At 43.0% G+C, this 12,629-nt stretch overlaps 1 protein-coding gene across 1 annotated transcript in view; it reads left to right on the top strand.

Moving 5' to 3' along the window:
* Positions 1-6,755, top strand: part of cavin4a (caveolae associated protein 4a) — an 11,835-nt gene extending 5,080 nt beyond the window's left edge. The window contains exon 2 of the mRNA XM_005746342.2: positions 4,276-6,755. Coding sequence (XP_005746399.1) covers positions 4,276-4,872 — 597 coding nt within the window. The 3' untranslated portion in view covers positions 4,873-6,755. The remainder of the gene's footprint in view (positions 1-4,275) is intronic.
* Positions 6,756-12,629: the final 5,874 nt, after the last annotated feature.

Here is a 12,629-nt window from a genome sequence, read left to right as displayed (position 1 = left end):
GGGTGGTGTCTTTTTGACTGACCTTTTCCCACCGACTGTGTCAGTAGACGCAGTTACAGGTTGCTGTAGCTGCTAGCTGTCTGCTTGTTTTCACTTTCTATTCAATCTCTGGTTTGCTGTTGGAGCATTTTTAATGCAGTGTTCTGACCAGACCCATATGGAAAAGATATATATAAATTATATAAAGTTTGTATCTGTCTTGTGTGAAACTTGTATGAAAAGCATATAAGAGTGAAAACAGATATAAGATCCCTTGAAAAGTTGTTTAAACTAAACTTGTATGTTTTGGACACTTCCTAAAAACAATATATGAAAGTAATGAGAAAGTGGCCACTTTCATGAGTAAATCATGTAAGCCTGATGTGATTCACTATATGAAGCAAGCTAAAGCTCATACAAGTCTTTTATAAGTTTTTTCTATTTCTTTTCCATATGGGGTAATGCGGGCGCTATGCAGTAAAAACTGTGTTGATGTTGTTACTTTGCGTTAATTAGCAGTTATCTGTGTCTGTGTGATGAACTTATACAGTCTATGAATGTAGACTGAACCAAGCTGGCTAACATTAGCGGCTAACTTAGCACTTAACTACATTTCTGGCTCCAAAAAACAACATGGGAGCTGCCAAAATGCTAACATGAGGCTAAAACATGTCCACAAACCAGTGGACCATCTTCATGTTTCATGTCCATCATTCATAGTTCTTACTTTCCAGTGCATCATGGGTAATTTGCACTCATCATGTTCCTCATGAACCCTTTAACCCTCTCGTTTCTAACTGATTTCTGACATCCAGTAATGCATATACTATTATATATTGTACATATATTTATTAGTCTCAGATTTAGCCATTCTTATATTTTGCTTGTTTTACGTTATTGTATTTTTGCACAACTCTGTTGCTTGTGAAGCTCGCACAAGAATTTCACTCACATGTACTGTACCAGTGTACCTGCACATGTGATGTGACAATAACAGTGATTTGATTTAATTTGATGGTCATTATTAAATCATTAAATTATACAGCAGTTCTCCACTCGATGACCGCGCCCCAGGCCGTGTGCGCACATGGACGATGATTCATATCTGCTGTGTTGTGCGTGTTCCCAGCTACAGTACATGAGATACTGCTGTCCTTCTTCACAGCGAGCCCAGCTGTAGCTCAGCCTGGTCCCGGGCGGTGCCTCTGCAGACAGTTGCAGTGTTGAGTTTCCACATGACCGATGTGCTGTCATTATTCTGAGGCCTCCCTTCGTCTCCTAATATAGAGCTTCGGCTGCGGTCGTTTAACCAGGAAGCAGCGAGCGCTTTGTTAGAGACGCTCGTCGCTTGCCGGCGGCTGAATGATGACGGGCGGACGGTGGGCAGTAATAAGAAAAAGATAAATGGCCGCCGGTTTACTCTCAGGGCCGCTGTGGCGCGCGCGGCGGACATCAGAGGACAATGTGTAATTTTAGAGGAGCTGATGGCTTTTAGTTTGTGATGTTTCTGCAGGGAGACGATGAGGAGTGAACAAACACGATTAAAGGAGGTCACCCTGCTAACAGGAGGCGCCGCAGCAGGAAGCTCTTCAAACGCCACAAATACGGCTGAGATTTGAACACGTACTCACAGCTTCACTGTGCAGCTTTGTTAACCACGACAGGCCTCATAGTGATAATCAATACTTTGTTTATTTTATTTATTTGTTTCTTTGTGTTTATTTTCCATCCAGTCGTCATGTTGAAGTAATTTAATTTGACTTTTAAGACATTTTTGTGTAATTTTGTGCTTTTACTTTGTTTGTGTTGGTGTCATTGTGTTCTTTCATTATGTGTCTATAGTTGTTTTGTGCTTCTCCTTGAGGGTTTTTTGTGTCTTTTTGGTTGTTTTGTGTTTCTTTGTGGTCACTTGTAATCACCTTGTGCCTCTGCAGACACTTTTGGACTCTTCGTGCTTCTCCGTGTTTCTTTTTACCTGTTTTGCGTGTTTCTGTTGTCCTTTGCGTCTCTCTGCTGTGATTTTCTTGTCGTTCTTTAATTTGTTCGCGTGATTCTTGGAAGTGGCTTTGTGTTTCTTTTTAACGCTCACTAGAGGCTGGCCCCTGGCCCCTGCTGCTGCACGCGGTACATCCCGTTCATGATTTAAATGACACATAAAGGTTGGGATTCGAGTGTGGCTGAGTGTGTTAACGTAATTAAAAGCTCTGATGGTTTCTCTCCGTTTCTTCTTCCTCCTTTACCGGCGAGGTTATTAATACATACTTCGACCCACATTCCCTGCCGGTGTAATTATTGTGTCATTCACAGCGTGTGGATACGCTCTGACGACTCCGCCCTGATTAATGAGTGTCATCGTCTCAGGTGGCCACGGCTTAATTAGGATTAATTGGCTTTCACATCCAAAGTCACCTGTAGGGCGCAGCAGGTGGAGCAGGCCTGCGACGAGCTTCCTCCAGCGGCTGCTCCGTTGTGTCGGCCATTCGAAAGAGTAAAGACACGAAAACAATTAAAACTCTTGGTCGCTGTAAAACCCGAGCACATGAACACAGGTTTCCATCATGCACTAAGGAGGGCACTAAACTTTGAATGTGAGACATTTCATTCCTCCTTTTCTCATTTATTTTACTCATCAAATTCTCCTTCTACTGTCCGAAAATACAATAAGTTAGTTAGCATTAGCAAACTAGTAACAAATCAAGCCTCTTTACGGTTTTTAGCACCTGAATTTAAACAAACTGTTTTTTGTGCCCAGAGCTAGCCAAGCAGTTTTTGGCACCTAAAACTAGCCGAGATATTTTTAGCGCCTGAACTGAGGCGAGAAGTTTTTAGCAAATCTTTCAGTGAGTGAAAGCTAAAGTAACAGATCAGCCTGATATGATGGCAAAGCGTGGCACGGACACGTCGGTGCATCATGCAGACGCTGCAGTAACAGCAGAGGGACATTTTATTTCAAGCCACAATGAAAATAATCACAGGAAAGTGTTTAAACACATATTATTAACATATTAACTTATATGTACATGTTAGCCACTTAGCTTAATCTTTGGCGATTAAGGACCCTGCAATGTACTTCATATGAGTTTTTTTTGCTACCAACTTCTGGGCTTTAAATACACTATCGCCCCCTGCTGGTAGTGCATCTTCTGCGTGCATGTCCACATGTCTGCTACACATTTTGCCGTGATCATCAAGTTGAACAGAGAGCGTAATACTCAAAGGTCCAGACTGGGATCGGTGTCTCGTGGGCGTATGCCACCACCGCCTCTCGTCTCCTGACGTGGACGAGCTGTAAAACACGACTGTCTCTTGGTGGACGGTATACTGCGGCCTCTGTTCACACGCGAGATGCTTATCTGACAGAATGAGATGAGAAGTTGTTCGAATCAGCTGTGATAACAGTCCAGTCCAACAGGGACCAGAATTCCGACTTCACCGGGTGGTGCAGTTAGTATTTCTGTGTTCCAGGTGTCGTTCCTGCCAGCCGCTTCCTTGGTTACTCGCCATGTGCAAAAATAGAAAAACTGGATCTTATGACGCTGCCGGTGTTTTCAGAGCTTGTAGGTTGAGTCTCACAGAGTATCTCAGAGGAATATCGAGTTTTCTGTGCGAGCTCCCTTCAGCTTTACGAGCAGCAGAGTAATTTATCCTCAGTGGATAGAAGAGACAGATGGATATCAGTTTCAACTGCGTGTGTTTATCCCGAGATAGACGAGGCGCTTTGCTAATGAATGATGACTTCTGCTGCAAAAGTGTAAGGAGTCAAGCAGATTTAAGATTAATGAGCACTTTAGACGGATAAAAATCAAACTCCAGATCTTTAAAGCACATTTGAGATGGATGTCTGTCCTCCACAGACTCAGATGCTTTAACTGGATATGTGTTTCACCTCTATTCATCCAGGACAGAAATAAGAAGTGTTTTCGCCTGACTTCAACTAAACTGCAAACAAAAGCAGAAAATCAACATTATGGGTCCTGTTGGGTTGTTTCTCATAAAATCAGTCTCAAGAAAATAAGTTATTTCCATGTGATGTTTTCAGGGCTGAACAAACACATTTAAGCTCTGTTAAAAACTGTAACCACCAACATGTCTCAATCTAAAGCCAAAATCTAAGTTTTCTGTCTGTAACATGGAAGCGGAAACAAAAGAAATGAACTCTGTGCATCTCTAATTGAGATTAAAATCTCTTTTACACTCAGCAGATGGGACAGTAACACAGAATCATTAAAAACAGGAACAATAAAAACATTCGATAATAAATCTCTAATATTTAATTAACTTTCATTTAATCTGCAGGGTGAGACAGAGGTCCCGTCAGTGGCCGTCACCAAGTCCCCTAAAGGACCCGGCCTGGAGGGGCTGGATATGGAGCCGGACTCTTACGACGTCCCCGCCGACCTCTCCTCTGACGAGGAGTACCTGAGTCTGGAAGAAGCCGACCCCTCGCGAGCTGCTCGACTCAAGAAGTCGGTCATGAAGAGCACGGAAACACTGAAGGCCGCCTTCTCAAAGGAGAACATGAGCAAAACCAAAGATAACCTGGGCACCAAGTTCCACCACCTGGGCGAGAAGGTGATGCCACCCGAGCGGAGGGAGAAGATGCACCAGGCTGGCGAGCGGCTGAAGCAGTCTGGCGAGCGGCTCAAAGAGAACATCGCCAAGAAAGCTCCAAGCAAGGAGGCCTTCCGCATCAAGCTGAAGAAGGAGAGAGTTGTCGCCGAGGGCCAGGAGGGCGCCGAGGGCCAGGAGGGCGCCGAGGCCGAGCTCCAAGGGAAGGAGAGCAAGCCGGAAGAGGGGGTCACCTACACCGAGGTCGCACTGGAGAGCAAGAGGGAGGGGCCTGTGGAGGAAGCTGGTGCCACCCGGATAGCAGAGGAAGATCACAGGAAGTAGAAGGCCCAAAGTAGGACACATCAAAGAGAAGGTCTGTGATTGGTCGACATCATTGGAGGACATTTTATTTGTCTGACTGTTTAAAGGAAGAAGTTGGTACTGACACCAGAAAATTCATCAGAATATTAACTGGTTATTTAAAAGGTTCGCTAGATATTTAAATCAGCTGATGCACGGAGACAAATTCAGGTTTCTCTAAATCAAAGGTCCATAAAGTGTGAAAGATGAGGTCGAGGTTTAATTGCACAACGGAAACGAAAGACGTCAGATGTTGATGAGAACTTAGAGAAATACAACAAAAGTTTGAGATTTTTTTATCAGGATGTTCATATACAGTATACATATATATATATTTACACAGGAGGCCTCAGCTGGTCTCTGAGAAGCCTGGTGGGAAAAGACACCAACACAGAGTCGATGTCAGGCTGGTTTCAGTGTGCAAAGGAAACCCTGCAGTGTTAGAGGAGACATCAGCCAGCGCTTTAACTTTAAATAAACCAATGACCTCACAGAAGCCACTGAGAAGGTTTTTGAAAGTGTTTATGAGACGTGGTGCCAAGCAGGAAGTGACATATCCAATTTTAGGAACTATTTGTCTAGAGACTGTACATAAAGGATGGACAACGGTGTCCTGAAGCCAATGCAGAATAAACCTGGATTCTCTGACCAGCAGGGGGCGCCTCCTCTATAAGTAAGCCCTCAGTTTCAGGGGTTTGTGACCTCACTAAACTCTTTCCAGATTACTTTATGGGCTCCGTTTGAAGTCATATTTAATAAAACATTTTTCAGAAAGGAGCTTAAATCATTTAAAGATGGTTTAAAACCGTTTAAAATTTAGTAAAAGTGTCAACTTAACATGCAGAAGAACACAGGAAGTGTTAAGAATGTCAAACATGGAGAGAAACTGTAACATCGGCGCAGTATTTAGAGCTGGAACACTGCCACCTTGTGGTTAAAGTTTTCATTAAATATTTTACAGAACATACCTTTAAATCTGCGCCAGGCTGCTCAGCGTGAACTGGTTAAAGATACATGTTGTTTTACATCTTTGTTTACAGCAGGTTAAATATTTAAACCGAGTAACCCGTGTTTTCTTTGGCTGCATCATTCCACGAAACCCCCCCAAACTCCCCAAACGGACATCTTTATGGTTGTTTTTCTCCTGAAACAACATCAGAAACTTTGGGATGTCCAAGAGAATTTAAATAAAGTTTGATTAAAGCCGTCAAACGCGTTTCATTAAATATTTGCTAGGTGCAGCTTTAGGTTTAATAGAGGAGCAGATGCAGGATCTGGTGCTAAAACGAATAAAAAGTTTGCATGGAGTCGAGAGCGGCGCAGCCCCTTCTAGCAGTGACATTAGCCAGACTGTAATTACTGTCTGAAATTGAATGTGGTGGATTTGAGGCGGTCTGAGCTCTGGTGTTGGTGGCTTCAAAGGTTTGTGAGAGATTTTGGCGTATGAATGTTTTATTTTTTGCTGCTTGATATTCATAGGTTCTTTTGAAGTTCAGTGAGCACGCTGAGTTTATTCTCCTGCAGTGATTACTGAGGTCGCCGCCTCCATCAGGATCACAGGATTTAAAGTTTTCCACGTTTCAGTCATCAGATACTCTTTAGAGGCTTTGCTTTCATGGGGCTGCCGTGATACATTAGTGCTGTGCCTTATTTTGAAAATACACTTCCTGTATATCTTACGACTTATGCTTCTGTGTTGCTGAGAGAGTTTAATGCAGTAGATTATATTTGGATTCACTTCTTGCTTTTCTTTTTTCACGTTTGATTACAGCTCAGCTTCCATTTTTACAATAATCAGCCACACGATGAAAAACAGCTGCCTTTGTTCACTTTATTTCATTTTTCTATAAATAAAGTTCTTGTGAAACCTTGTTGCTTTTTCTTTCCTTTGTTATTAAACCTTTATTCATACAGCGTCCACACACAGTTTGGTCAAGTCAGAGCTCTAATTATGACCGAGAGACCAACATCCAGGGCTGAATAATGAAACCTGACTACAGCTGCAGTTCCTCTAATGTCCACTAGAAGCTGTCTCCAGCAATGACTCGGGCCCACTGACTCCCGACCTGATACAGAAAACTTTTGTTTACACTTGCACAGGTCTAACTCACCCAATTAGCTTTTATTTTGGCTTAAAGTCAGGACTGATACTTTGCACTTTTTTTATTTACAGGGTTTCTACAATGTCTCTGTACCCTATTCAGCCAGCTGTACGGTAAAACACTACATTTAAATATGTGACACTGTAACAGAATGATTGAACAGAGTGATTTGTTCTGTCTCCACTTTGGGTCCCTTCCTTCTCAACAATCTATTAATCAGGTCATCTCATTGAGACTGAAGACATCTTTTCAAGAGCGCCCTGAGAAGCATAAAGCATTTATAATCAGGCAAACAGTTTGTAATTAACTCAACAAGGACACATCAGTGAGTGAAAAAAGAAAAAAGTGTCAGGAAACAATAATAAAGTTTTATGAACTCCACTGGGGGGGGCATAAGGGACTCTAGTCGGCCCGATTCTTCTAAGCAGATTAAATGCAGTCATATAAAACAGATGCAGGCCAGCAGGAGAACAGGTCGGCCTCTACGGTGTTAAAATCCATAAACTGGGAATGCTGTGTGACTTTGGGCTGTCACAGACAAAAGACGACCAGTGTCAACAATCATTACGACATTTTTGGCTTCAGATTGATGGTGCTAGACCTCACAGCTCAAGTTTAGTTAGTTTAGCCATCAGGTTTCTCCTGGCTTCCATACTAGTGCTGCCAAGGTTTTATCAAAGTTTTCATTTCTACAGTTAGAACTGCGCGCATTTTAGACACAAAACCTCACATAAACATGAATCATTTCCCAGCAGTATGAGCCAGCAAGACAATAGATTGTTCCGTGGACCCCGGGAAGACCAGCTGCTGCACCGCTATAGCTAACGGAGATCCTGATAAACTGAACTTTCACTTTTATCAGCTGCCACACAGACGTATTCAGGGTTCACTGTTCAGCAATGAACATCAAGAGATAAAGTTCTGTTGCACCTCCAGCACAGACATGGCGCACACGTCCACTTCAACCACTCTGTTTAGCCGAGATGCTACACCTCCGCTAGCTTAAAAGGTAGGTGAGTTGTAAACAAATATGGCCTCTGTACTGTTGATATGAGGAGAGAAGACCAAAAATATTGTTTGCATCGGGTTGAATGTTAATTTTGTTTGTTGTTAATTGTTAATTTCTGCTGTAAAGTTGCTCATTTTTAAATAGAAGTCTATGAGCAGTGACTCACCTTTAAAAGCAGCCTCTAGTGGACGTTAGAGGAACTGCAGTGTTGATTCATTTTTCAGCCCGATGTGGTGGGTCCACTTCTCCGGCTCTTCCTTGTTTGTATTCATGTGAAAGCTTGAGATATTTTTCTTTAATTAAAAACTTAAACTCAATTCAGAACTCCATTAACTCATCAGGTTAATGCAGGACAGCTCAGATGGATAAAATCACTGCTGAGCTCCATCGGTCCCTGTGGGCAGATTACAATTCATATTGCTGTAATTAGATTTCTGACTTTCATCAGGTTTCACTCTTTGACGCTCATATTTTTACAGATGTATGATTTTGTCAGTAACATCTGTTTAACAGAAGCTCTGATCATCCCTCCTCTCTGATCGCAACTGTCTGTGGCTCAAATTAAATTACTGCCGGGACGTCAGCACCGGTAAAACAAGATTGCTCAACCGAGTCAGCAGAGTCCCATCGAGTCACCCCTCGGCCGCCGCCGCCGGCCTCCAAATGAAACGCCAATCACCACGCTTTGCTCCAGAGGGGATTTACAGTGCGACTCGTCTCTGCATGGCCAGAGACCGCTGCAGTTTGTCAAGTATGAATTTATTACATTTATTACAAACCCCGGGGCTCTTATTTCCTAAAAGAGTCCAATCAAACTGACCGGCTGCAACACAAACCCTGTAAAGATGAAGGACGATCAAAGAGGCTCTGGATAATACAATTATCTGTAGAGTGCATGCCGGTCAGAGCTTTATTTTGAAAGGAAAACATTGTTATTTCATCTGTCACACGCCGACTGAAATATGTTTTGTTCAGCTGAGGAACTTCGAGGCTCTTGGAACAAACCAATTTGTGAACAAAGACAAAATTAGAGGCCGAGGCAAACGGTGAGCCTGCAGGCAGCAGCTGATACCTAAAAACTCCAGGATGAGGGAGAACGTTTGCAAAGCCGGTCAGTCTCCACAGTCCGACAGCATGAAGAAACACGTTTACAACCTGATACAAAAAAGTTTTGCTGATTTAAATCTTCATAACAAAAAAGTCTGATATAAGTGGTGAAGTTTTAGAAGTTACACAGAGACCCTCACCAACGGTCACAAATGCAAACAGACGAAAGGAGGACGAAAGGCTCTCTCCTCGGCTCCGCCTCAGAGAGAGCGATGAGCTCGGACATCCGGAGGGAGCACGGAGGCAAATCCCCGAGTCAGCTGAGGTGGTTCGGGCACATTATTGGGATTCCTCCTGTGCGTTAACTTTTATCGAGTGGAAAAAAAGTTAGCTTGTTTATATTATGCTAACATAGCTGTGTCGCTAGCGGTCACGTAGCACATCATTATATACCAGCTAGCCAAACTTCAGTAACCCTACAAATGTCACTGCTGTTTAGTTTTCTGTCTTCATTTATGTTGGAAGTGATAACAGAGCTGTACGTTTTAATTTGTTTCCAAAACCCCGCAGTCAGGACATGCTATATTGTATTTAGATAGAAGCTAGCGAGCTAACTTCCTGCTAACTTCTAACTCCGTTAAATGTCATAAATTCCGTTTTCATGGATGCCTGGATGTTAAACTCAATTGTTACACCTGGTAGAGCAGAACGCTGATCATTTTATTAAAGATGAAAGACTTTAGACAGTTTTTCAACTCTCAGTAATCCCATAGTGATCGTTTGATATGTGGACCTGCAGCGGAGTTTAGGCCCAGACGCGGCTAGTGACGTCAGACTTAACGACCAGATACTGAGGTTTCTCACGTGACGTCATGCACACATGCTCGCAAGTTGAAACAACCGCTGATTGCTATGGAAACACATGTATTCTCCCGCTGGTTGGCAGTAGTTCCTGGAGGCTTCTCTCATTGGGTGAAATCAGATTTTAAAATTAACTGCTTTGGTTGTCACGGTTACTTTTGGTTTCTCATGTTTGTCTGCTAATACTTGCTAACTATTAGCCGACCAGTCTGCAGGCCTAAGTTTAGCAGTGACTCACAGCTGGTTGGGGAATCCTGGTTTCCATCATCACCAGTGGCTGCTGAGTGGTCTGTGTGGGGCCTTTTTCACCATATCCTGCACCAGTATTGTCACACGTCCAAGTTAATGTAACACAGTTAGTGGTTACGTTTCTGCAAAGCCTCAACCTCTCGTCTGAACTGGGAGCTCCTATAAATGCCCAAGGAAGAACTGGAAGAGTGCATCTGGGAAGAAGGACATCAGGAACACCCCGTATATCCTGCATCCATCAAAAAGCTGGCTGGATGAAATTTCACTCATCATAAATGCTCTGTTACTGTCATTAACCACAATTAAGTCCCATTGTTTATCATCACTTTGTTAGCCAAGTCACCCTTTCACAACCTTTCCGTTTATATTTGTTGCGTTTGTTCCTTTTCTAAGATCACATCTGTCGTCAAGGAAACGACACAGAGGTCACCAAAATACTGTAAATCTAACCTGTGATGGTTTGGAGTTGTAACAGCTGGTGGAGCTTTGATTAGCTGCCAGTGCTGCATTACAGTGTTGAGTGGGTGAGTCTCAGTGTAAATGAGCTGCAGCGGCTCTGTCTAATTTCAGCGCTGCTGCTTTTCATAACCTTGGCAAACTTGGCAAGCGATGACTCCTCCATGTAGAAATCAGCCCACACCCGCGGAAACCCGCGCTTCGGCCACGCTTCACCTGCTACCAGGTTGTCACAGCAACCGTACCCATCAAAGTTTTGAGAGAAGTGGAGCAAAAACGGCGGTAATTAAAACGCTCGTCATCCGGGTGATGTGTGACTGTGTGTTTCTTTGCACCGTCTCTCCTCCCGCGCAGCTTCACCGATGCCAAAAACCATAATTTTGATTTATTTCAGCGCTTCGGAGAGAAAGAGACGGAGACGCCACTCTGGAGCGATTGCGCTCGGCTCCATCTGTTTGTTATGCATTAGCTGAGCACAATTGAGCTCTTCAAGCAATCTGTTGAAGAGAAACGGCCTCGGGTGGAGTGCGGGGAAGGAAAAGAGGAGTTCCATTAACACGTTTTCATTTTCTCCTTCAGAGTGCGAACACTTCTTCTTCCTCTTCTGAGCCAGAAACTCTTGAATAGGCTGCACTGGTTTTTCCTGAGGACTCTCTGAGATTGACTTGTCAAATGTGTTCTTTTGGCGCCGTAACATGCGTTCACAGGTAGGATTTACATTTTGTACGACGGGGGTGAAGTTGAAGAGCTGCGCCGGATTTAAGGCTCCCTTCTCTCTTTTATTTCGCTTCATGTTTCAGGTGAAAAGCTCTCAGGCTACGATGTAAAGTCTTACTTGAAATGTTCAGTCGCTAACGTTTCCCCTTTGTTCGCCGTGACAGCTACAAGGCCACAGACGAAGAGCAACCGACTGACGAGGGCGGTGAAGAAAGGAAACTTTCTGCACCTTCAGCAAACACCAGCGCCAGAAAAAAACAGTTCTGTCTTTAATAAATTACGAGTATACACTGAAAGTCTGCAACAGAAAGCTCGTATAGAGACAGAACAGGAGGAAGAGAGAAGTATTTAAGCCTCAGAGTGATGATAAAACCACATTAACTGCTCTGTTTTCACAGCATCGATTTGGCCTCGTTGCAGAAGCAGCAGGTGTTTAATCTGTCTGGATCCATATCTGAGAAATTATAAAGTGTCGCATTAAGACTGCAGAGTGCTTATATCCACACCGGCGGCTTTTCCACACTGTTTAAATACATTTACGGTGCGAAGGTGAGCATCCGAAATGTCACTGACGATCCCTCAGTGCACAAGAAAATCTGTAAAACAACTTCAGTAAATTAAAGTAAATGTCAGAGCTGACGTTTACTTTTTCACTTTGACTGTTTGGAGTTAACGGAGCTCCGAGTTCCCTCAGAGAACCGGTGTTATTAATGAAGCCTGTGGTTGTTTAAGCCGCAGTCACACCGGCCTGAGAGCGCTCGATGCCACGCTGCACCCCAGTTATTACAGTTTTGTATTTTCTAATTAGGTTAGATTTTTTTTTGTTTGACTTTTTGTTTTTGATTCGGTTTAGTTTCAGTTTGTCTCCAGAGCGTTTCACTTTAGTTTTTACCTCTCAGCTGTGAAAGGCTGACAGGATGGCAACCGCCAAGTTTGTGAACGCGTTACTCGAGAGGTGACGTACGATTTTAAAATTCGTACCACAGCTGCATCTAGTAAAGTTTGAATCAGGTCAGTCTTTGAAAGTCCCCTTGCATTATTAGATTTATACTAGGAGCCTGAGGGTGGTTAGTTTGACTTTTTCTTAATTCCAATATTAGTTTTAGTCTTTTTAACTAGTTTTAAATGGAGAGCAAACATCAAAGGCAAGATTTGGGAAACAAGTAACTTTTTGGAAACAGCTGACTCACAGTTTTGTCAACATCAGAGTGATTCTTATTAAGCTAACAGATAATAAAACTACATTTATTTCCTTTATATTTTTAATGTTATTTTAGTTTGTTTTCCAGATTATTTCA

This window comes from Pundamilia nyererei, unplaced genomic scaffold (assembly GCF_000239375.1).
Source record: "Pundamilia nyererei isolate P.nyererei 1_Seehausen unplaced genomic scaffold, PunNye1.0 scaffold00177, whole genome shotgun sequence".
Lineage (NCBI taxonomy): Eukaryota > Metazoa > Chordata > Actinopteri > Cichliformes > Cichlidae > Pundamilia > Pundamilia nyererei.
The sequence above is the reverse complement of the archived record's forward strand: the minus strand, read 5'-3'. Positions and strand labels throughout refer to the sequence as shown.